The following is a 21,537-nucleotide window of genomic DNA, read 5'->3' as shown; positions in this document are numbered from 1 at the left end:
TGGCTTAAATGTATGGTGTGGGCATTACCAGAGCCTTCTTGGTGTTAGCCCGGTCCTAGCCCCAGAACTCCTCCTGGCACCTTTGCTGATTACAGGGATCCCCCCCCCCACACACACACACTTATGCACATTCTAGCTGTGTGCAACCAAATATTTGCGTGCTTCCAGGAAATAAATAAACAAACAGAATCATACTCAGAAATGTGAGAGAGCTGAAGCTTCCTTGTGGCTCACGAGAAGACCCTCCCAGGAGCCCTGAGGATATCAGTGAGGGCGGACGAAGCTCCAAAGAGACCGGAGGCACAGTAGGACTTCGTTTATGCTGCTCAGCCTCACCGCCTAACAGCTGATGTGTGAGGTAGAGCAGCAGCTACTTTCCCACATGTCCTCCAGCCTCCTGCCGGCCCCAGAGCTTCAACAGCAGATCATTTGGTCTGGACTGCACAGAGAACGAGCAGGAGAGATTGCTGGAGAGCAGGGGAAAGTAGACATTCAGAGGCCTTTTAGAGGGCGCACCCCACCTTATGCAAGTTCACTTATGCATGTGGGGGCCTGGAATGTAAGCCACCCATAAGTAGTGGGGGGGGAATCCCTATATATACAGCATACATTTTAAGTCCCCCCCAAAATATATATATATATATCCTGGGAAATGTAGTTTCTCCTCACGGTTACAGTTCCTGGCACCCTTAACAGACTGACGTTCCCAGGATTCTGTGTGTGTCTGTGTGCATGCATGTTAAATGTGCTTTAAATGTATGGCGTGTACACTACACAACCTAAGGCACAAGATTAAGACTTCTTAAAATTATTATTTGCTCAAGCTTCTTTTAACTTGGATGGTTTGTGAGGGCATTTTACTTTCTCTTTTATGTTCTGTCTTTTAATTTACATGCAGGTTTATTTGATGCTTTTTTAAAGGATTTGCTGCTGCTATTTGACCTTATTTGGCTGTAATAAACATGTTGGTTCTTTACAATTGTGTGTACACTGCTTTGAAACAGGGGAGTAGACTGAGGAGGGCCAGAGGGGCCATAGCCCTGGGCACATGCTTTTGAAGGGGCACAAGCCAGGCGCCCTTGCAGTGGAGGGCTCTGGGCCCCGGAGCCTGGCCTTACCTTGCCACTAGACCGCTGGCCCCCTCACCAGCATCAGCTGGCCAGTTTTCCCCCTGTGCAGGTGGGCAGGCAGGCTACACACACAGCACCATGAACCTCCTGTGCCCTGCACCCACCTGGTCTCCCAGGTCCTACTCCAGCACTCTACCCACTCTACCACACTGACTCATGCTTGTTGCTCATTGTGTGGGGAAATGTTTTTTCTACATATATGGCGTGTAGTTTTGCTTTCAAGTCATGCATGAGATCGCAAAAGAAATGCTGGCACGTTTTTTTCTAGAACGAAGGTAGGGTGTTGGAAAACTAGTTGTGGCCAAATCATAATCCCCCATCCCTCGGAGGCCAAATTTGACAGGGTGGCCATCCAAATTCATGGCCATCATTACATCTTCTGGGAGAGGATGCCATTGTTGTAATATGTGCTGTGCAAGTAAATGCTTCCTCTCCTATGTGAAAGTGGGGAAGTGTGGCAAATGAGGGGTCGGAATCCCCTGCCCTTGTGCGAAATGGAGCATCTCTCCACTGTTTGTGGCTGGCTAGCTGCGTCCGTCAAACCTGCTTTCTAGTCTTGAGCTGCAAGGGACAGCTGCTAATGCCCGCCGTCCTGTCTCTAGAGCGCAACAGATCCCTCTTTAATTCTGAAGTGCATAAGCAGCCAGGGGCGTGTGCCTTTCAAAAACTGGTGCCCTTGCTGTGTCTGCTGTGGCCTCCTGTTTATTGCAGGATACCCGAAATAAATAAACATTTGGGCTTTAATAACCACCCTTGGGTGTTGCTCGCCTGTGGTTAAGGCTGACCTTGGCAAGGGAAGGAAAATGTTGGCTGTGCCCTGCTTATTACTGGGTAGTTTATGTGTGTGTCCATGCACCTGTCATAACCATGACTCATTCTCATTGTAGCATTGGAGCCTGGTCTATTAGGGCACATGGGGCGGTGTCTCATCAACCTCTGTCTGCCCCCATCCAATCCCTAGCTGCCTGCCTTCTCAGTTGCAGCCAATCATTCTATGGTGTTGCCTCTGGCTCCACTCACTCTGGGTCACTCTGCCTTCTGTTCCACCACGGTCACCAACCAGCTGCCACTGCATTGAAGTGCTGTGGTTGCTCACGTTGTGGTATGCTTCTCCTTGCAAACGCATGCAAACGATCCTAGCCAACATGCAGACTATCTGTGTTTATTGGCAGAGAGGGAAGTTTGCTTCCTTTCCTCAGGGATCAAATTCAAATAATTTAATGATGAAGTGCAGCTGGACCCTTTGCATGTTTAATCAAGAGTTGAAATCCAACTGTATTCAGTAAGGTTTATTCCTATGAAAGTATGTGAGGGATTGCAGCCATATCTCTTCATCCTTGACCTTGCAAAAAATAATATATATATATATTTGAAGTGTCTCTTAGTATTTATGCTCAAATTCTCTGACAGATGGCCGTGTGTGTGTGTGTGTGTGTGTGTGTGTGTGTGTGTGTAAAAGAGATAGATGAGTAGGTTTGTTCCTGTTTATACTGCTTCATCAACAAAGCCAGCACAGGAAGTGACTGCTCCTGACTCATGGGGAGGTTGGGATGTGAGATTCTTCAGGATTGCTAAAGACTGCCTCAACGAAAAAAGAGAATTATTATTAATTTCTGGTGTTAAAAGAAAGCAAAACTACAGGATCATCTGAGGAAATGAATGGAAACGGCTTTGTTAAGGCCAATGACACCTCTTCCTATTTGGCAACCTGTGAAACTTACTACACCTGGATATTTTGATAGTATCCTAGACAGGGGTCAGCAAACTTTTTCAGCAGGGGGCCGGTCCACTGTCCCTCAGAGCTTGTGAGGGGCGAGACTATATTTTGGAAAAAAAATGAATGAATTCCTATGCCCCACAAATAACCCAGAGATGCATTTTAAATAAAAGAACACATTCTACTCATGTAAAAACATGCTGATTCCCGGACTGTCCGTGGGCTGGATTTAGAAGGTGATTGGGCCACATCTGTCCCCCGGGCCTTAGTTTGGGAGCCCTGTCCTAGCATAATGATTGCTTGGCCTGTTTCAAGTGTTGGAGGCACCTTTTGTGCATCTTTGCAATATCCCTCTGAGGTAGGCTTTTCGTGCTTTCCAACCAAATGTGTGCAGAATGCCATTTGCAGGATATGATACAACGACTCTCCCCAGTGATGTTCTCCAGTAAACTGGCATTTGGGAGGTCTACTTCTTCTGAACATGGGGGTTCTGTCTTATCATTTAGGTTAATAGCCACTGACAGACCTGCCCTCCTGTCATCCACTCTCTCAAAAGTCATCTAAACCAGCAGCAAGATTATTAGGAAAGTGATTTCTACAAGGGAATTAAACATAGCATGAAGGAGTGCTCTCCCATCTCTGTCCCAATTTTGATGGGCAGTTGTGTTTTCTGGCATTATGGGTAGGTGTTCTTCTATATGCTACCCACCCCGATTTCAGTATTTTAAAGTTTTGCGGGTTTTTTAAAGGGAAAAAATCTTTTTTCTGCTGCATCTAGCATGGAAATGTGCTCTGGCAAAGGAGGAACGGATTGATCACTTCTCCTCCACCCGGGTATTCTCTCTCCTACAAGGAGTTCCTGATACCATAGTTAGGCAGGGGAACCAAAATGCTTGTTTACAAAGCTATTGTACTGCCAACCTTACTATATGCTTGTGAAACATGGACCACTTACAAACGCCATCTTCAACTCTTCGAAAGATTCCATCAACAGTGTCTCCAAAAACTCTTACACAACACTTGGGAAGACAGGCGAACTAATATCAGTGTACTGGATGAAGCAAAGATCACCAGTGTTGAAGCAATGATTCTTAAACATCAACTTGGTTGGACTGGTCATGTTGTGCGGATGCCTGATGATTGTCTTCCAAAGCAACTATTCTATTCCGAACTTAAAAATGGAAAGCGTAATGCTGGTGGTCAACAAAAGAGGTTTAAAGACTGTCTCAAGGCAAATCTTTAAAAATGTAGTATAAACACTGACAACTGGGAAACACTGGCCTGTGAGCGCTCCAGTTGGAGAACAGCCTTTACCAAAGGTGTCATGGACTTTGAAGACACTCAAACTCAGGACATAAGGGAGAAATGTGCTAAGAGGAAGGCACACTTGGCAAATCCACACCGTGATCAACTCCCACTGGAAACCAATGTCCCCACTGTGGAAGGACGTGTGCGTCCAGAATTGGCCTCCACCATCACTTACGGACTCATTGTTAAAACCGTGTTTATGGAAGACAATCTTATTTGGCTATGAGTGATCCCAGGAGAAAAAGGAGGAGGAGGAGGAGGAGGAGGAGGAGGAGGAGGAGGAGGAGGAGGAGGAGGAGGAGGAGGGTTAGGCAACTACGAGGGTTATTAAAGACTGAATTTGTTACAGTACTGTTGACAGCTGGGATGCAAGTCAGGGAGGTGCGTGTTTTGCAGAAATATGTCCTGAAGTCTCATTGCTGCACCTTCTTTCCAGGTTCACTGTATTTTGCTTCTCTCTCCCTCTTTCCCCCACCCCACTCCCACCACTCTAGGTTCCACTGGAGGCACGTACCATTTTCTCGGGGAATCTGTTCCAGTACATGGAAGAAAACAAGAAGTGGAGGAACCGTTTCAGTGTCGTGCCCCATAATTATGGGCTGGTGCTGTATGAGAACAAACTGGTGAGGCCCCTCACTTGGGTTAACAAAGCATGCATTGTGTTTGCTGGTGGGAGGTGGTAGTGGGTGGTATTTGGGCAGAGGCGCCTGTCCCACTGGCAGCTTTATAGGTAGGGTCTTGAGCACCTTCTCGAGATCTCTTGTGTTTTGACGTGATCTCTGGGGATGGCTGCTCAAGGAGGCCCTCCTACACAGGAGTAGCAGCTCTCTGAGCTGCAAAGCAAACTTCTCCAGGAGTACAATTTGCGCACACTCTCACTTGACCTGGCTGACTGCTCTTTAGTGAAGGCACATAGCTCAGTTGTAGAGCACCTGATTTGCACACAGATGGTCCCTGGTTCAATCACCAGGGAGGGATAGGAGAGAACTCCTGCCTGAAACGCTAGAGAGCCATTGGTATTCAATGTATACAGTGCTGAGATGGTCTTGTGTCAATATAAGCCAGCTAACACCAGACCCCAGACATTATATTGGAGAAGAGCTGTAATTCAGCAGTAGAGCATCTGCCTTGCATGCAAGAAGTTCCAGGTTCAATCCTTGGCATCTCCAGGTAGGGCTGGGAGAGACTCCCTGTCTGAAATCTTAGAGGGCTGCTGCCAGTTAGTGTAGACAATACTGTGCCATATTGAGTTCAGTCATTTTCACTTCATTTGGTCTGCAGACCATAAACATCAAATCCAGTAAATAATAATAATAATACCAATAATAATAATAATTAATAATCTATTATTTGTACCCCGCCCATCCAGCTGGGTCTCCCCAGCCACTCTGGGTGGCTTTCAGGAAAGATTAAAACGCAATAAAATATAGGGTTATCAAGGGAGCACCAGGGGGGTGGAGGGTGGGGAGCAATATCCATGCATGCAGACTGCCTTTTGAGTATAGCCCACAACATTACAGACCAGTTCCGACTGAGCTCATCTAGTTTTGATGGCAATTTGGGGGACTTTTCTTCCAGTTTGGAGTCTTCCATTAAAACTGAATTTTTGTCATCTTGCGTTCCCCATGCGTTGAGAAAGTACTGGCAGGTAAGTGAGGGGCTTTATACAGTCTGGGACAGATCTTTGACTAATCTGCCAAGTTCTGTTAATTGCAGAAAGAGAAGGTGTAAATATGACTTTATTGAAGGATTTCAGGGCCTAGGTTTCGCTGGATCAAAGGTCCAGAACCTTGGGTGGCCCAACAGATCTGATTTGCCTTTGGAACATTCCTGGTATGTCTCTGTTCTCCTCCTTGTGCAGGCCTATGAGAGAGGTCTCCAGCCTCGAATTCTCATCAACAGTGCTGGCTACAAGATCCTCACCTCCTTGGAGCAATACCTGGACCTGGTCAATAGCAATTTGCCAGGTGAGTCCTACTGCCCACCCTTCACCTTCTCGGTGCCAGGTGGCTTCATTGTCTTAGGGCTCAGAGGAGCATAGCAGGGGTGATGAGCATGCCCATCTAGCTCAGTACTGTCTGCAAACAGACTGGCAGTGGCTTTCCAGGTTTTTTGACAAAGAACTTCCCCAGCGCTACCTGGAGATGCTGGGGGTTGAAACTGGTGCCAACTGCACAGAAGGTGGATGTTTTGCCATTGAGGTGTGGTCCAGGCAGTGACAGTAGCCCTCCAGGCCAATATTCCTGACCCTTGGGACTCCCCCCTCCCAAGCCACACCTTTCACTGACCCTCTGTACTTGAGAGTTTTTGCCTGGCTGGAAAATGTTCTTGAACTCTGATGATGCTTCTTGCTTGCCTGGAGGATGGAGGGTGGAGGGGAGTGTTTGTAGACTAGGGTGATGACTTTTTTACAACCTCATTTCCCTGTATCATAATTTGATGAGCTTTCATTAAAGATTAGATAAAATCTTACTTTCAAAGAGATTAGATTAAAAAAAACCTCACACACAAAATGGTTTTTAAAATTTCATTTATCAGTTTTTTGACCATTTTTGAAGTCACTGTAAGGAGATATAAAATTGGACCCAGGCTTTAGAGCAGGGGTCAGCAAACTTTTTCAGCAGGGGGCCGGTCCACTGTCCCTCAGACCTTTTTGGGGGCCGGACTATATTTTGGAAAAAAATATGAACGAATTCCTATGCCCCACAAATAACCCAGAGATGCATTTTAAATAAAAGCACACATTCTACTCATGTAAAAACACCAGGCAGGCCTCACAAATAACCCAGAGATGCATTTTAAATAAAAGGACACATTCTACTCATGTAAAAACATGCTGATTCCCGGACCGTCCACGGGCCAGATTGAGAAGGTGATTGGGCCACATCTGGCCCCCGTGCCTTAGTTTGGGGACCCCTGCTTTAGAGTCACATACCCGTATATTCCGGCGTATAAGACGACTGGACGTATAAGACAACCAACTTTTCCAGTTAAAATAGAGAGTTTGGATATACTCGCTGTATAAGAAATACATCCCAGCATATAAGATGACCCCTGACTTTTGAGAAGATTTTCCTGGGTTAAAAAGTAGTCTTATATGCAGGAATATAGAGTTTATACAACATTATATAGGGTCATCAAACACACAAGGAAGTTTTTTTAGCTGCGGTAACAGTATAGACACTGCTAGAGGACGATGTTTTGCTACCCCTCCTGTAGGTTCTTTTCCCAGCATGTCCGGCAGGGTCTGCTGGCTGAGTTTTGAGGTCCCAAAAAGGGACTTTTACCTTGCGCAGGTGTGACATTTGTATACCCTATGTTGCTAAGAACACTCCCCATTGTGGAATGTGGTGTTGTGTCCAAATTTGATACGAAATATATATAGAATTGTTAATACAATTTTATGAAATGGTAAAACGGCATACAAAAAAATTAAAAATGGTTTGTGTGTAACCTTTTTAAATATTTCAATGGAATATACCTCATTTTAGTCATTAATAGGCAAAAGTTCATCCATTTGTGCCACAGGAAAAAAATGAAAAAGTCATCACCCTATTGTAGACGTTCCCCTACTGGTCAAAGGTAAAATCTAAATTCTTCGCTCCACCCACTTTTGCCTCTGGTTCTGCCTACTATTGGCCTTTGGCCCCCAGGAGGTTGCCCAGAAGGGAATGTGGCCCTCAGGCTGAATAAAGTTCCCCACTCCTGGTATATAGGATCCCCGTTCTAAACTGAACCTCAGTTCTGGATGAGAATGTTGATCCTTCAAGCCGCAAACAATTTCCAGAGCTCTAATGGCTGGCCAGCCTCTTGTTTTAATTACGATTATTAAGGCCCTTTCGATTATCGGGAACAAGTTGCTTACTAAAGCATCTGCCTCCGTTTTGAAATGAGGCTGTGAAGTGGCACAGTCTGGTCTATTTGATCTAAAATATGATGTGGCTACATAATATACCTCATTTGGATATAGGAAGTATTCTGGTAGCCTCAACTAATCTGTTAATGGAGAACAAAGCTATTAGTGGCTATTAGCCACAGCGGAGATGTTCTCCCTCTGATGCCGGAGGCAGGGTGCCTCTACGTCCCAGTCCTGGGAATCACAAGTGGGGAGAGCTGCTGTTCCATTCAGGTCCTGCTTCTGGGTTTCCCATGGGCCTCTGGTTGGCCACTGTGAGAACAGCCTGCTGGACTAGATGGACCACTGGCCTGATCCAGCAAGGCTCTTCTTAAATTCTTATCTTAATTTGTAGACCAGAGATGCCCAGCATGCAGCGTCTTGATCATGATTGAATCATTAACGTTACATTGGACACGATAACTGTACTGTATTGCCATCCATAACGTCTGCAGCCTGTCGTCTGCCCTCTCCTTGTTTTGCAAGTGTGTGTGTGTGAGAGAGAGATGCGCTAGTGTCTCGGCTCACAAGGGAAAGCAAATCTGCTACCTGGCCCTTGTGTGAATTGCCAGGCTTTGAAACAAGCTGTGTGGGACTGGCTTGTAAAACCACCGCGGTCAGGGAGTATGGTTGGTGGGTGGGTGGGTGGGGTGCAAGGAGGCGTGTCCGTTTCCAAGCAGTACCTCCAAGAAGTCTGAAAAGACATTTGTTTGGAGAAAGGCTGGCTGCCCAGGGCCTGGCAGGTTCTCGCTTGGGGTGATGAGGTCACCTCTTCAGGGAACAGCTGAGGCTATTCAATTGGACTGACGGCCGAAGAGCTGAAAGTGTGCAGAGGGAAATCAAGGATTGGTGTGAACAGCACAGGAGATTTATGATGGTTGCAGGGTTTAGTTGATCTGTGAATTTTTATTTAGATACGGGTAAAACATTGGTCGTGCTATGGTCCATGGGGTCATGAAGAGTCGGACACGACTAAATGACTAAACAACCACAAATCATTGGTCTATAGTTAAAGTACAGTGGTACCTCGACTTACGAAGGTGATCCGTTCCGTGGCAAACTTCGTAAGTCGAAACCTTCAGATGTCGAAGCGTCCATTTTGCACATGCGTGAAGCAAAATGGACCGCACACGCGGTGAAAATACTTCCGGGTTTGCCGACTTCGTAAGTCAAAACCTTCGTAAGTCGAGGCATTCGGATGTCGAGGTACCACTGTATAGTTAAAGCTATGGTTTTCCCAGTAGTGATGTAGGTCCAGTAGGTCCAGTAGAGCTGGACCATAAAGAAGGCTGATCACTGAAGAATTGATGCCTTTGAATTATGGTGCTGGAGGAGACTCTTGAGAGTCCCATGGACTGCTAGAAGATCAAACCTATCCATTCTGAAGGAAATCAGCCCCGAGTGCTCACTGGAAGGACAGATTGTGAAGCTGAGGCTCCAATACTTTGGCCACCTCATGAGAAGAGAAGACTCCCTGGAAAAGACCCTGATGTTGGGAAAGATTGAGGGCACTAGGAGAAGGGGACGACAGAGGACAAGATGGTTGGACAGTGTTCTCGAAGCTACGTACATGAGTTTGACCAAACTGCGGGAGGCAGTGCAAGACAGGAGTGCCTGGCGTGCTCTGGTCCATAGGGTCATGAAGAGTCGGACACGACTAAACGACTAAACAACAACAACAAATGTTACACCTTTCAACATGTCATAGTGAAAAGGGGAACATGCCTGGGGCACGACTAAACAACAACAACAACAACATTTGTCATTAGGCGGGTCAATTATAAATGGAATGTAATTAATGAAATGTAATAGCGATGTTTATCTTCATTTATTTTTGTATTATGGTAACTATTTGTTTTATTACTGCGGAATTTCCAAAAGAAAGCATTTCTAAAAATTAAAAGAAAAAGAAAAAATAATAAGTTGCATTGCTGAAATAAATGCACTTTTCAACAATATTCTAATTTTCCAAGTTTCTCCTGTATAAAGGTTTATAGGTCAAAACCAGCACTTCTCAATATATGTAAGCCTCTAACTTAAAAAACAAAACAAAAACTATTTCTTCATTTTGGAGAACCAATAAAAATGCTATTTATGCATATATATATATATATATATATATATATATATATATATATATATATATATATATATGTATATATGACAACCAAGCACTATGAATTGGACTGTGTAGCTGTTAACCGAGATGGTGCTATGTGTTTGTTTGCCTTGAACCTGTCGGCAGCTGGGCTGCTGGACTATTTTGATGCTTCTGCACTGTTTTCAGAGGCAGCCCTATGCAAAGAGCATGGCAGTAGTCCAGCCCTGAGGTTTCTAGAACATAAATCCTAGCAGCCAAGTTATTTATATCCAAATAGGGTTGTAGCCTGGCCACTAGTCTGATTTGACAGAAGGCACTCTGTGTCAGCGTGGCCATCTCTGCCTCGAGTGGCAGCAGCAGTTCCAGTTGCACCCACAAGGCGAGAAACCTGTTCCCCCAAGTCTTGTCTCTATTAAGCGCCAGCTCCAGTCCATCCTTGTGACCATGCACTGATCCAGCACATTAGCTATGGTCCTTCCCCCAGTCCCTGCCTCCCAGATGTTTCCATTTCCTTTGCTTGGCCTCCAGGGAGCTTGCCATCTGCAATCAAATCCAGAAGGGGCAGATGGGTTGCATGTTTGCCTGGCCTCAGCAGCATGTGGCAGACAAATCTAGACAAATCTACGCCTTGCCGTAGAAACATTTATATAGTTCTTTAATCTGCTGTCTCTTGCTAAGACTCCTGTTCAAGCTACTGAATCCCTTAGCTGCCAAGTACCCCGTTTTCCCCGGGAAACCCCCCGTTTTTACTTACCTTTTCCCGGTGGTCCCCCGTATCACTTCGTCTCCCGTTTTTCTCCGTTATTTTCTTCTGCCGGCGGCCATTTTTTTCTTTCTGATTTGCCCTTCTATGGGCACCAAAAATGGCTGCCACCAGCTTCAAAAGTCGCATCTACACATGTCCGGAAGTGCATAGACGCGACTTCCGGTGTTGGCGGCGGCCATTTTTGGTGCCCATAGATGGGCAGAGCGACACCGGAAGTTGCGTCGACGCACTTCCTGACATGCGTAGAAGCGACTTTCGAAGCCGGCGGCGGCCATTTTTGGTGCCCATAGAAGGGCAAAACGACACCGGAAGTTACATCGATGCAACTTCCGGTGTCACACGGCTGCCAGTCCCGGATTTTGCAGTCCGGGACTTGGAAGGTAAGGAATCCAAGCATGGCTTCCGACTTACTCCTTGAATGGGTAGGGTGGATTAAAATATGCCAGTTCTTTTAATCGGATTTTCTTTTGTTGTTTCTTTGCATCGCCCTTCAATGGCAATAATTACTACTGCACTTTTGCATAGTGAAGGGGCAAGGAAGCTTTTCCCACCCGCGTGCCGCATTCGCTTCTGGACCAGCTTCTGAGGGCCACGTGCCAGTGATGGGTGTAGCAACAAACTTCATTTTTCCTTTGTGGTTTCTACACACTCCCCTCTGTACCCTCCGCACAGACAAAGAAGAGGCATTATCAGAATTCAAGAGCACATTCCAGCTAGGCAAAAATACTTGGAGTGTGAAACAGGGCCTGTGTGGGTGTGGCCTGTGGAGAGGGGTGTGGCTTGGGGAGGCTTCCAAGAGTCACCTAAAAAGGCAAGGGGAGACACGTTTGGCCCCCAGACACGTTGACATTTCCCAGCAATGGTATAGCACTTTCAAGGGTCCGAAAGTGATTGATGTGCTTTCCCTGGTTGCAGTTCTGACAGTGACCTTGTAAGGAGGAGGATGGCAAAACTTGTGGCCCTCCCAGATGTTGCTGGAATACAACACCCATCATAACTGGCCATTCCGGCTGGGACCAATGGCAGTCGCTGAGTCCAACAACATCTGGAGGGCACCCGTTTGGGGAAGAGCCAAAGTATGTGTTGCTAGCACTGTTGTTGTTGTTGTTTAGTCGTTTAGTCGTGTCCGACTCTTCATGACCCCATGGACCATAGCACGCCAGGCACTCCTGTCTTCCACTGCCTCCCGCAGTTTGGTCAAACTCATGTTCGTAGCTTCGAGAACACTGTCCAACCATCTCGTCCTCTGTCGTCCCCTTCTCCTAGTGCCCTCCATCTTTCCCAACATCAAGGTCTTTTCCAAGGATTCTTCTCTTCTCATAAGGTGGCTAAAGTATTGGAGCCTCAGCTTCACAATCTGTCCTTCCAGTGAGCACTCAGGGCTGATTTCCTTCAGAATGGATAGGTTTGATCTTCTTGCAGTCCAGGGGACTCTCAAGAGTCTCCTCCAGCACCATAATTCAAAAGCATCAATTCTTCGGCGATCAGCCTTCTTTATGGTCCAGCTCTCACTTCCATACATCACTACTGGGAAAACCATAGCTTTAACTATACGGACCTTTGTAGGCAAGGTGATGTCTCTGCTTTTTAAGATGCTGTCTAGGTTTTGTCATTGCTAGCACTGAGAGGGACCCAATTCTCTGTGTGATCTGAATGAATCTCCAATCTAAGTAGTGCTGCCCCACAGAGGGAATACATGGGCATGTGATGGGTTAGCTCTCCTGAAAGTTAAGGTAGTTCTTGCTAGTTGCTACCTGTCTGCATGAGCAGGGAATTTGCACACTCTGTGTATCAGGCATGACTGGAGAGAACAATGTGCTTTCCCCAGCCCCTGATGACTCCACTTCTCTGTGTGTTTCTGCTGTGCCCTGGCTTCCTGGCAGGGAGTGGCAATGTGCAAAGGTGCAATGGGCAGTCTTCTTTGAGGCCAGATATTCCTTGTGTTTAGGAAGTGACTGAATTACCCATTTGGGAGGGAGGCAAGATTCAGCATGGGGAATGATGCAAAGTAGCAACAGAGATCTTCCTATCAAGTCCATCATCCTGTACTCTCAACCGACTAGCCAGATGCCTGCTGTGTGAATCCCACAAGAAGCACATGAGCGCAAATGCCCTCGTCTGCTGGCCTCTCTGGCTGTGTGTGTTTTTCCAGTCAGGAATAAATTGCATGATGTGTGCCAGGCTTTGAAAATAGGGGCGCTGGTTTCTTCCTAGCTGTGCCACTGTCACATCTGTCTCTCCCTCTTCATATCTTTTTTGTCCCCCAGGTTCTGCACCCAAATCGGGCAACACCTCTGTCTTCAAATGCCCCACAGAGTTCCCTCTCATCCTATGGCACCCTTACGCCCGGCACTACTACTTCTGCGTGATGACTGGGAAGGAGCATGAGAAGTGGCGAGCCGTTTTCCAGGACTGTGTGCGCCACTGCAACAATGGTAAGTCAGCCAGAGACTGCCGGTTTAGCCTCTTGGTGGGCAGCAGAGGCTGCATTCATACAAAAAGCCTATTCCATTTCCCCCATGGTTTCAATTGACATTGTATGTTTGAGCCTGCATATGATGTACATGCCGCTTCCAGAACTAATGAAATATGGGCATAGAAAAGATTTCAGCAAGCGTTTAAAGGTTGAAACAGAAGGTGCTTCCTGAATCTCTTTATGCAGGTTCCCTGATGTTTATTTATTAGTTTAACAACATTTGTTTGACATTTGACTGTAGTAAAATCTCTAAGCAGCTTACAAGAAATATAAATACAGATTTAATAAATAATGGTCCATGGGGTCACGAAGAGTCGGACACGACTAAACGACTAAACAACAACAAATAAAAACAAAACACAACACAACTAACAATAATTAAAATTAACAGGAGAAGAGATTCAAACTCATTAACATTTCTGCGTCTGGATTGGCTTCCCTGAAGAAAAAACCCGTTTTAAGTGTTCTCCAAACAGTGTACAGTGAAGGTGCCTGCCTAATGTCAATAGGCAGGGAGCTCCAAAGTGTAAGGGGCCACAAGTATTAATGTGGCACCTGTAATAGTTCCATGGACTGAAGCAGTCAAGTGGGCTCATATGGGGCAAGTAAACTTGTCCCAAGCCATTGCGTGCTTTAAATACCAACAGGAACACCTTGAACTTGGCCTGGTAACAGATTGGCACCCAGTGCAGATATCCTTTTCCATCACTCTGGACATAGTAGGACTTTGTCAACTGCAGCATGACTGACTAATTAATGGGCATGTATCTTCTACTTAGCCTCCTCTAGGAAAGGAGAGTGCTCCACCTTCAGAGGCAGTCCTAAACAGCCTTTTTACCTCTAGGAAGTTGCTCTTGACATATTCAGTCAAGATCTTCTTTCTTGCAGTTTCAACTTTTTTATTCCAGCAGAGGCAAGAAAGGAAGAAGTATGGAAGAGCATTGTGGGAAAGTGTGTGTGTGTGTGTGTGTGTGTGTGTGTGTGTGTGTTTCTTTCTTATGGACTGAGGCCAAAGGGCCATCTAGTCCAGCATCCTGTTCTCCCAGAGGCCAACCAGATGCCCCAGTTGGAAGCCTGAAAGCAGGATCTGAGTGGAGCAATGCTCTCCTCACTCAGGATCCCCAGCAAAGGAAAGGTGTAAAGGTATCCAACATTGGAGGCAGGGCATGGCCGCCATCATGCCCAGTAGTCATTGATAGCCTTATCCTCCACAAATTTGTCTAATTTGCTTTTAAAGGCGTTCAAGATGGTGGCCATTGCTACCTCAGGCAGGCGCAAATTCCATAGCGGACCTATGTGCTGTGTGAATATATATATATATATTCACAACATGTTTATATTTTAAATAAACCTGTCTTATTTCTTCCTCCCCTCTCTCACATAAGTGCCCCTGCCCAGTTTTTCCCCTTTCCTCCCAAATACAATTCAAAATTCATATAAACAGGGGTGATAATAATAATAATAATAATAATAATAATAATAATAATACAACTTTCAAAGAAAAACAGTGTGGGAAAATATCCAAATGCCTGCAGGTAACTGCTGCAGAGGTTAAAACAGTGGTTTTCTAACAGAGTTTACCAGGAAACAAAACATTTGGGTGCATTGTAGAGTAGCGAGCGGTTTGAGTTTCGTGAGATCTGGTGCTTCTGGGGTTTGAACATGGGACCTTCTGCATACAAAGCAGATGCTCTACCATTGAGCTACGGCCCTTGCTGCAAGCTTCTTGAAGGACTGGCATGGCTATAAAGAGACCATGTGAGTTTCAGTCCCTGCTTCTCATCAGCTTTGAGTCACTCTCTGCCAACCATGACAAAGTTTGTCTGGTGAACTTTTTTATTTTATTTTATTTTATGGGAACCGTTTTGGATGTTGTGAGTATAGGATTCTGACCAGGCATAGGGAGTGAGCAACATGAGGTGTCTTTTCCACAGCTGGGTCTCAAGTTGCAGTTTGTTGAGCTCCACAGCTTGAGCCAAAGAGATGCTTTGGAAGAGAGCAGAGCAGTTAGGGTTGCCAGACTCAATAGAGGACAGGACTTCTGTGCCTTTAATTGCCCTGCTCTCTTTTGAGTCTGGAAACCTTAGAGAGAAACCAGCAGACCCTTTGCTTGGAAATTAAACAAAGGGTCTGCTGGTTTCTCTTTAAGGTTTCCAGGCTCAAAAGAGAGCAGGGCAATTAAAGGCACAGAAGTCCTTTCCTCTATTGAGTCTGGCAACCCTAAGAGCAGTGCTCAGACTTGCCAACTGGGAACACCTCTCTTGTAATCCGGCCTCAGAATTATTTGTTTACCTGTGTGTGGTGAATTTGTTAATAGCAGCAGTGTTGCAGTTTTGCTTATTTATTTTATTTCACAACATATATACAGTCATGGGGAAAAGAAAGCGCACCCTCTTTGAATTCTGTGGTTTTACATATCAGGACATAATAGCAATCATCTGTTCCCTAGCAGGTCTTGAAATTAGGAAAACACAACCTCAGATGAACAACAACACATGACATATTGCACTGTGTCATGATTTTTTAAACAGAAATAAAGGCAAGATGGAGAAATCACGTGTGAAAAACTAAGTACACCCTTACTGCTTCCATACGAATTAAGAGGCTAAGTAGCAGGCAAGGACTGCTAATAAAATGCCCTTGATTGATTGATCATCAGCAAGTGTGCCCACCTCTATAAAAGCAAAGATGACACAATGCTCTTAGGGAAGCAATTGCTGCCGCCAATGGAACTGGGAAGAGTTCTAAGGCCACCAGTTTTAAGTCCATCATTCTACAATGAGAAAGATTATTCAAAATTGGAAAATATTAAAGACAGCTGCCAATCTTTTCAGGAGTGGACGTCGCAGCAAATTCACCTCAAGGTCAGACCCTGCAATGCTCAGAGAAATTGCAAAAAACCCAAGAGTTACATCTCGGGCTATACAGGCCTCAGTTAGCATGTTAAATGTTAAAGTTCATGACAGTGCAATTAGAAAAAGACAGAACAAGTATGGTTTGTTTGGAAGGGTTTCCAGGAGAAAGTCTCATCTCTCTAAAAATAATATGGCAGCATGGCTTTGGTTTGCAAAGTTGCATAATAACAAACCACAAGACTTCTGGAACAATGTCCTTTGAACAGAAGAGACCAAAGTGGAGATGTTTGGCTATATTGCACAGCGCCATGTTTAGCAGAAACCAAACACAGCACCTCATACCAACTGTCAAGCATGGTGGAGGGGTGATTATTTGGGCTTGTTTTGCAGCCACAGGACCTGGGAACCTTGCAGTCATTGAGTCTACCATGAACTCCTCAGTATACCAAAGTATCCTACAGTCAAATGTGTAACCATCTGCCCAACAGCTGAAGCTTGACTGAAATCAGGTCATCCACAGGACAAGGATCCCAAGCACACCAGCAAATCTACAACAGAAGTTTATACATTTTAGAGAGAGATGGTTGAATCAACTCTTTTTCTAATCTAGATGGTTCTGTAGCGAGAAAAAAGTAGAAAAGAACAGAACCAAAGTGTTGCAATGGCCCAGTCAAAATCCAGACGTCAACCCAATTGAAATGCTGCCCGTGACCTTAAGAGACCTGTGCATAAATAAATGCCAGAAAACCTCAATGAACCGAAGCAACGTTGTAAAGAAGAATGGGCCAAAATTCCTCCACAACAATGTGAGAGATGGATAAAGTCCTACAGAAAACAATTACTTCATGTTATTGCTGCTGAAGGTGGTTCTACAAGATATTGAATCATAAGGTGTACTGAGTTTGTCACACATGGCTTTTCCATTTCGGCTTTATTTCTGTTAAATAAATAATGATACAGTGTAATATGCCAGGTTGTATTTACCTGATTTTAAGACCTGCTATAGAATAGATTATTGTTATTATGTCTTCATATGTAAAACCACAGTATTCAAAGAGGGTGCACTACCTTTTTCCTGTGACTGTATGTTGCTGGATTGAAAAAAACCTCTAAGCGGTTTACAAAAAATATAAAAACAAAACATCCTCAATTTTTTTAAAAAAAAGACTAGTAAAAGTAAGATATTTTAAAAGATGCAAAAGATCTCTAAAATCAACAGTGGCTGAAAAGAGATGAAATGCAAGCAAATTCTGCATGTCTGGATAGCCTTGTCTAAACAAAGATATTTTTAGCAAGTGCCAAAAAGAATATAGGTAAAGATAAAGGTACCTCTGACCATTCAGTCAAGTCACGGACGACTCTGGGGTTGCACACTCATCTCGCTCTATAGGCCGAGGGAGCTGGCATTTGTCTGCAGACAGCTTCCGGGTCATGTGGCCAGCATGACAAAGCCGCTTCTGGCGAACCAGAGCAGCACACAGAAACGCCGTTTACCTTCCCGCTGGAGTGGTACCTATTTATCTACTTGCACTTTGACGTGCTTTCGAACTGCTAGGTGGGCAGGAGCTGGGACCAAGCAACAGGAGCTCACCCCATTGCGGGGATTCGAACTGCCAACCTTCCGATCAGCAAGCCCTAGGCTCTGTGGTTTAGACCACAGCGCCACCCGTGTCCCAAAAAGAATATAGCAAAGGCCTAATATTAATAGGCAGGGAGTGTACAATAGGTGCTGCCACACTATAAGACTGATTTATTTGGAGTGTGGAACAAGTATTATGCAGCACCTATCACAGTGCTGGATCTGCAGATTGAAGCAGCCAAGTGGTAAGGCGATCCTGCAAGTAAATCAATCCCAAGCTGTTAAAGGCATTAATAATAGTAGCACCTTGAACTTAGTCCAACAGCAGATAGGCGACCACTGCAACTCTCTGAGCAGATGTGTTATGTGCAGACAGGGCCTCACTCCTGTCAGCATTTGTGTTGCAGCATTCTGTACTAACTGCACCTTCCAGATCATAGAGTGCATTGCAACAATCCAACCTTGAAGTCACCATTGCCGGAACTACTGTGGTCAAGGTTGCTGCTGCTGTTTGTTGGTAGGGCTGGCAGTGTGGGCTCCTGATGGTGACAGAATGAAGCAGGCATGATTCTAGAGCAGATGTTGTTAGGCTCCAGCTCCCATCAGCCCCGGCCAAAATGGCCTGTGCCCAAGGATTATGGGAGTTGCAGTCCAAAACCTCTGAAGTGCAGGTTAGCACAGGCTGGTGTAAAGACAAGCCAGTGCAGAGATTTCACTGGTTGGGCATTTAAGTTACTGGCTTTACCTACCCGCAGGGCTGGCCCAATACATTTTGGGACCTGAGGCGGACCTCTAAATAGTGTCCCACTCCCCGGCAGGGGAAAAGTAGGGATGGAAGATCTGCATCAGGAACAAGGGGAGAGGAAAGATCAACATCAGGATCTGCTGCCCCTCTGGTGGTTTCCTCACCCTGCCTTCCAATGTCCATCAGTGTCATTTCCACTGATGCCCGTTGTCTGGAGATTTTCTGTTTAAGGGATTCTCAACACAAATATTCCTACATCTTCCCGATGTTGTTGTACTACAACTCCCATCGTCCATGACCATGGCTGAATTGGCTGTGGCTGACAGGAGTTGCAGACTGACCGACCTCTGGATCAAATCACAAGGGCAGCATTTGCCGGCTTGGTGCCCTCCGGATGGTTTGGAATACAACTCCTGTGAGCCCTAGGGCACAGTTTACCTTTCACTCTCCTTTAGTGCCAACCTTGGAGGAGGGGGAGAGGAGGGATACTTGTGCAAGAAATAAGGATCATTTATATGGTGTTTGTGTGTGCTTGCACTTGAATATGCAGATCTGTTGGATAGCTTTTCTCTGAGGCAAGCCTCGCACTCACTTTCCTTTGAATGGGCATGCAAATATTGATTGATTGATTCTGAGAATCTGCAGGAGCTGTGGGCCTTTTTTCCCACCTGGGGACAACTTAATGCCTTCCCCAAGGTCCAATTAAGGTGAGCTTCCCAGCACCTGCTAGGGCCCAAACCGCTGTTAGCTATGCTCCCCCCCACCCTTTTCTTGCTTCCTACTGCAAAGTTGTGCAAACCTTCTGTCCATAGTGGGTCCTTGGCATGCTTTGGCAGGTTCTGGCAGGGTCAAGCACCACCTCCACTCTCTTTTTCCTCCTCCTGCATGGCTCTGTGGGCTTTCAGCCCTGCCCTGCGCAGGGTGAGGCTTTGCTGGCAGAGAGTGGTATTTTCGATGCGGTGATCCCCGCCCATCCTGTCCTCTCCTTTTCGCTCTTGGCAGGTTTCCTGCTGCCTGGCCTACGTGGAATGCGTTGTGCGGGTGGGAGAGCATTAGAATGCCAGGCTAGAAAGCCATCCATCACCCCTCCCCACTCCCTTGGGGAGGACTTCCCTCTGAAATTCCTTTTCCCACCCTGAGCTGGGCAGATCCTTCCACGGTGCTGCTTACGATAAACCACCCTGTCCTTTCCCCCTCCTTCCCTTTCCTCCCTGCTTTCTTTCAAGCTGCAACGTTTTGAGAGTTCACTCCCAATACATGTGCTGTTTTGTTATTTTAAGTTTATGTCCTTTGCAGTCAAGGTTTAATTTATTGCTGGGCTCAGATGGCTCAGCGCCACCTCCTTAAATGAAGGAGTCGTCGTTAGGCTGCATGTTGTGCAACTGACCCATGGGACAAGGTCATGTGTGCGAGAGAGATTGCAAGGTTGGCCTTCTATGCTTGTATGTATGTATTTATTTATTCCTCTTTATGAAAACCTACCACACACACACCTGTCCTTGTCCTGGCCTCTCCACCCAGCCCTCAGACCTTCACCAGGTCTGCTTTGCACCTTCCTAATGAGTTTTTGCCTGGCTGGAATGTGTGCTTGAACTCTGATCGCGCCTCCTGCATGCCTGGGCAGAGGGCAGAGGGAGGGGTGTGCATAGCCTGCAGCTCAAAGGTAAAATCTGCTTTCATAATGTCTCTGGCCCCGCCACTCAGAAAGTTGCCTAGGAAATGTTCTGCACCCCTGCATCACATGGGGGATAGACCCACATGGACTGTGCCACCTCAACAGGCACGTGGGGTGGTACCCGTGTTTCCCCTTTTTTAAGACACCGTCTTATAACATTTTTTCATCAAAAAAACACACGGTGTCTTATTTTCAGGGGATGTCTTAATTTTTTAATTATGTTTTTATGGTACCTTAAGGCCTCCTTGGCCGGGCCGGGCCGAGGGCTCGGGGTGCTGCTGGGTGCTCTGCATGGTGCTGACGGCGGGGCGGCAGACCACCGCGGCTGGCGCAGGAAGAGGCCAGGCTGTTGGCTCGGCGCTCCGCCCGCTGCAAGGCTCTCCCAGCGCTGGGCGCTGCGGAGCGCTCCGCCCTGCAGCCGCCGATTCCGGCGGCGGGGCTGCAGGCCTCCTCAGCTGGGCAAAAAAAGAGAAAGAGGCTAGGCCGCTGGCTCGGTGCTCCGGTCTGCAGCCGCGGCAGGCCGATCCTATGCGGAGCGAACCTTTATCTGCCCGCGCTTCAGCATGTGGGACCCGGGAGACGCTGCAGCGGGGAGAAACTAACTAAAACAACAACAGGGGGACGAAGAGCGTGCGGGGTGGCAGCAGTAGCGGAGGTGGCGATAGCGAGGCTGGCCACCCTCAGGAGCTCTATCCAGGGCCGTCTTAGGTATGGCTTATTTTCGGGGTGTGGCTTATATTTCTCAAATGCTTGAAAATCCTGCTACGTCTTATATTATGACTACGTCTTAAAAAGGGGGAAACACGGTACTTATTGGAGCCCTCTGCTAACTTGCTGTGCTCCAGAAGTTTTGAACTTCAAAATCTGGGTCTGCGGCTGATGTGAGCTGGAGCCTAACAACACCTGCTCTAAAATCAGGCCTGCTTCATGTTGTAACCTTCAGGAGCTGCCAGCCCTGCTGAGCAGCAGTAACAACCTTGACCATAGTTCAGGCAATGGTGACTTCAAAAATCTCCTCGTCTTGCTGGGCAATAAAAAATTGCTAGTCATCCCCAGGCAGGACTGCAGTGGCGTGGGACTGGATCATCTCACCTTCCAGAATCTTTCAAGAAGGATGATGGGCAGCCAGCCATATACGTGCTCTGTGTGTGTGTGTGTGTGTGTGTGTGTGTGTGTGTGTTCTGTCACATGCCTGGGAAATGGTCATGCTGGCTTTTGGAAGCCATCCATAATCAGCAGCCCTGCACCCCCATATGCCAAAATGGAGCCAGAGAAATGTCCTGAGGTTCA

The 21,537-nt window shown here is 46.4% G+C and overlaps 1 protein-coding gene across 1 annotated transcript in view; it reads left to right on the top strand.

The window, feature by feature from the left end:
* Positions 1-21,537, top strand: part of NIBAN2 (niban apoptosis regulator 2) — a 95,104-nt gene that overhangs the window by 50,310 nt on the left and 23,257 nt on the right. The window contains exons 3-5 of the mRNA XM_060270145.1: positions 4,650-4,778; positions 6,017-6,122; positions 13,185-13,352. Coding sequence (XP_060126128.1) covers positions 4,650-4,778; positions 6,017-6,122; positions 13,185-13,352 — 403 coding nt within the window. The remainder of the gene's footprint in view (positions 1-4,649; positions 4,779-6,016; positions 6,123-13,184; positions 13,353-21,537) is intronic.

Source organism: Zootoca vivipara, chromosome Z (assembly GCF_963506605.1).
Source record: "Zootoca vivipara chromosome Z, rZooViv1.1, whole genome shotgun sequence".
Classification (NCBI taxonomy): Eukaryota; Metazoa; Chordata; class Lepidosauria; order Squamata; family Lacertidae; genus Zootoca; species Zootoca vivipara.
This window is presented reverse-complemented; position numbering and strand designations above follow the sequence as displayed.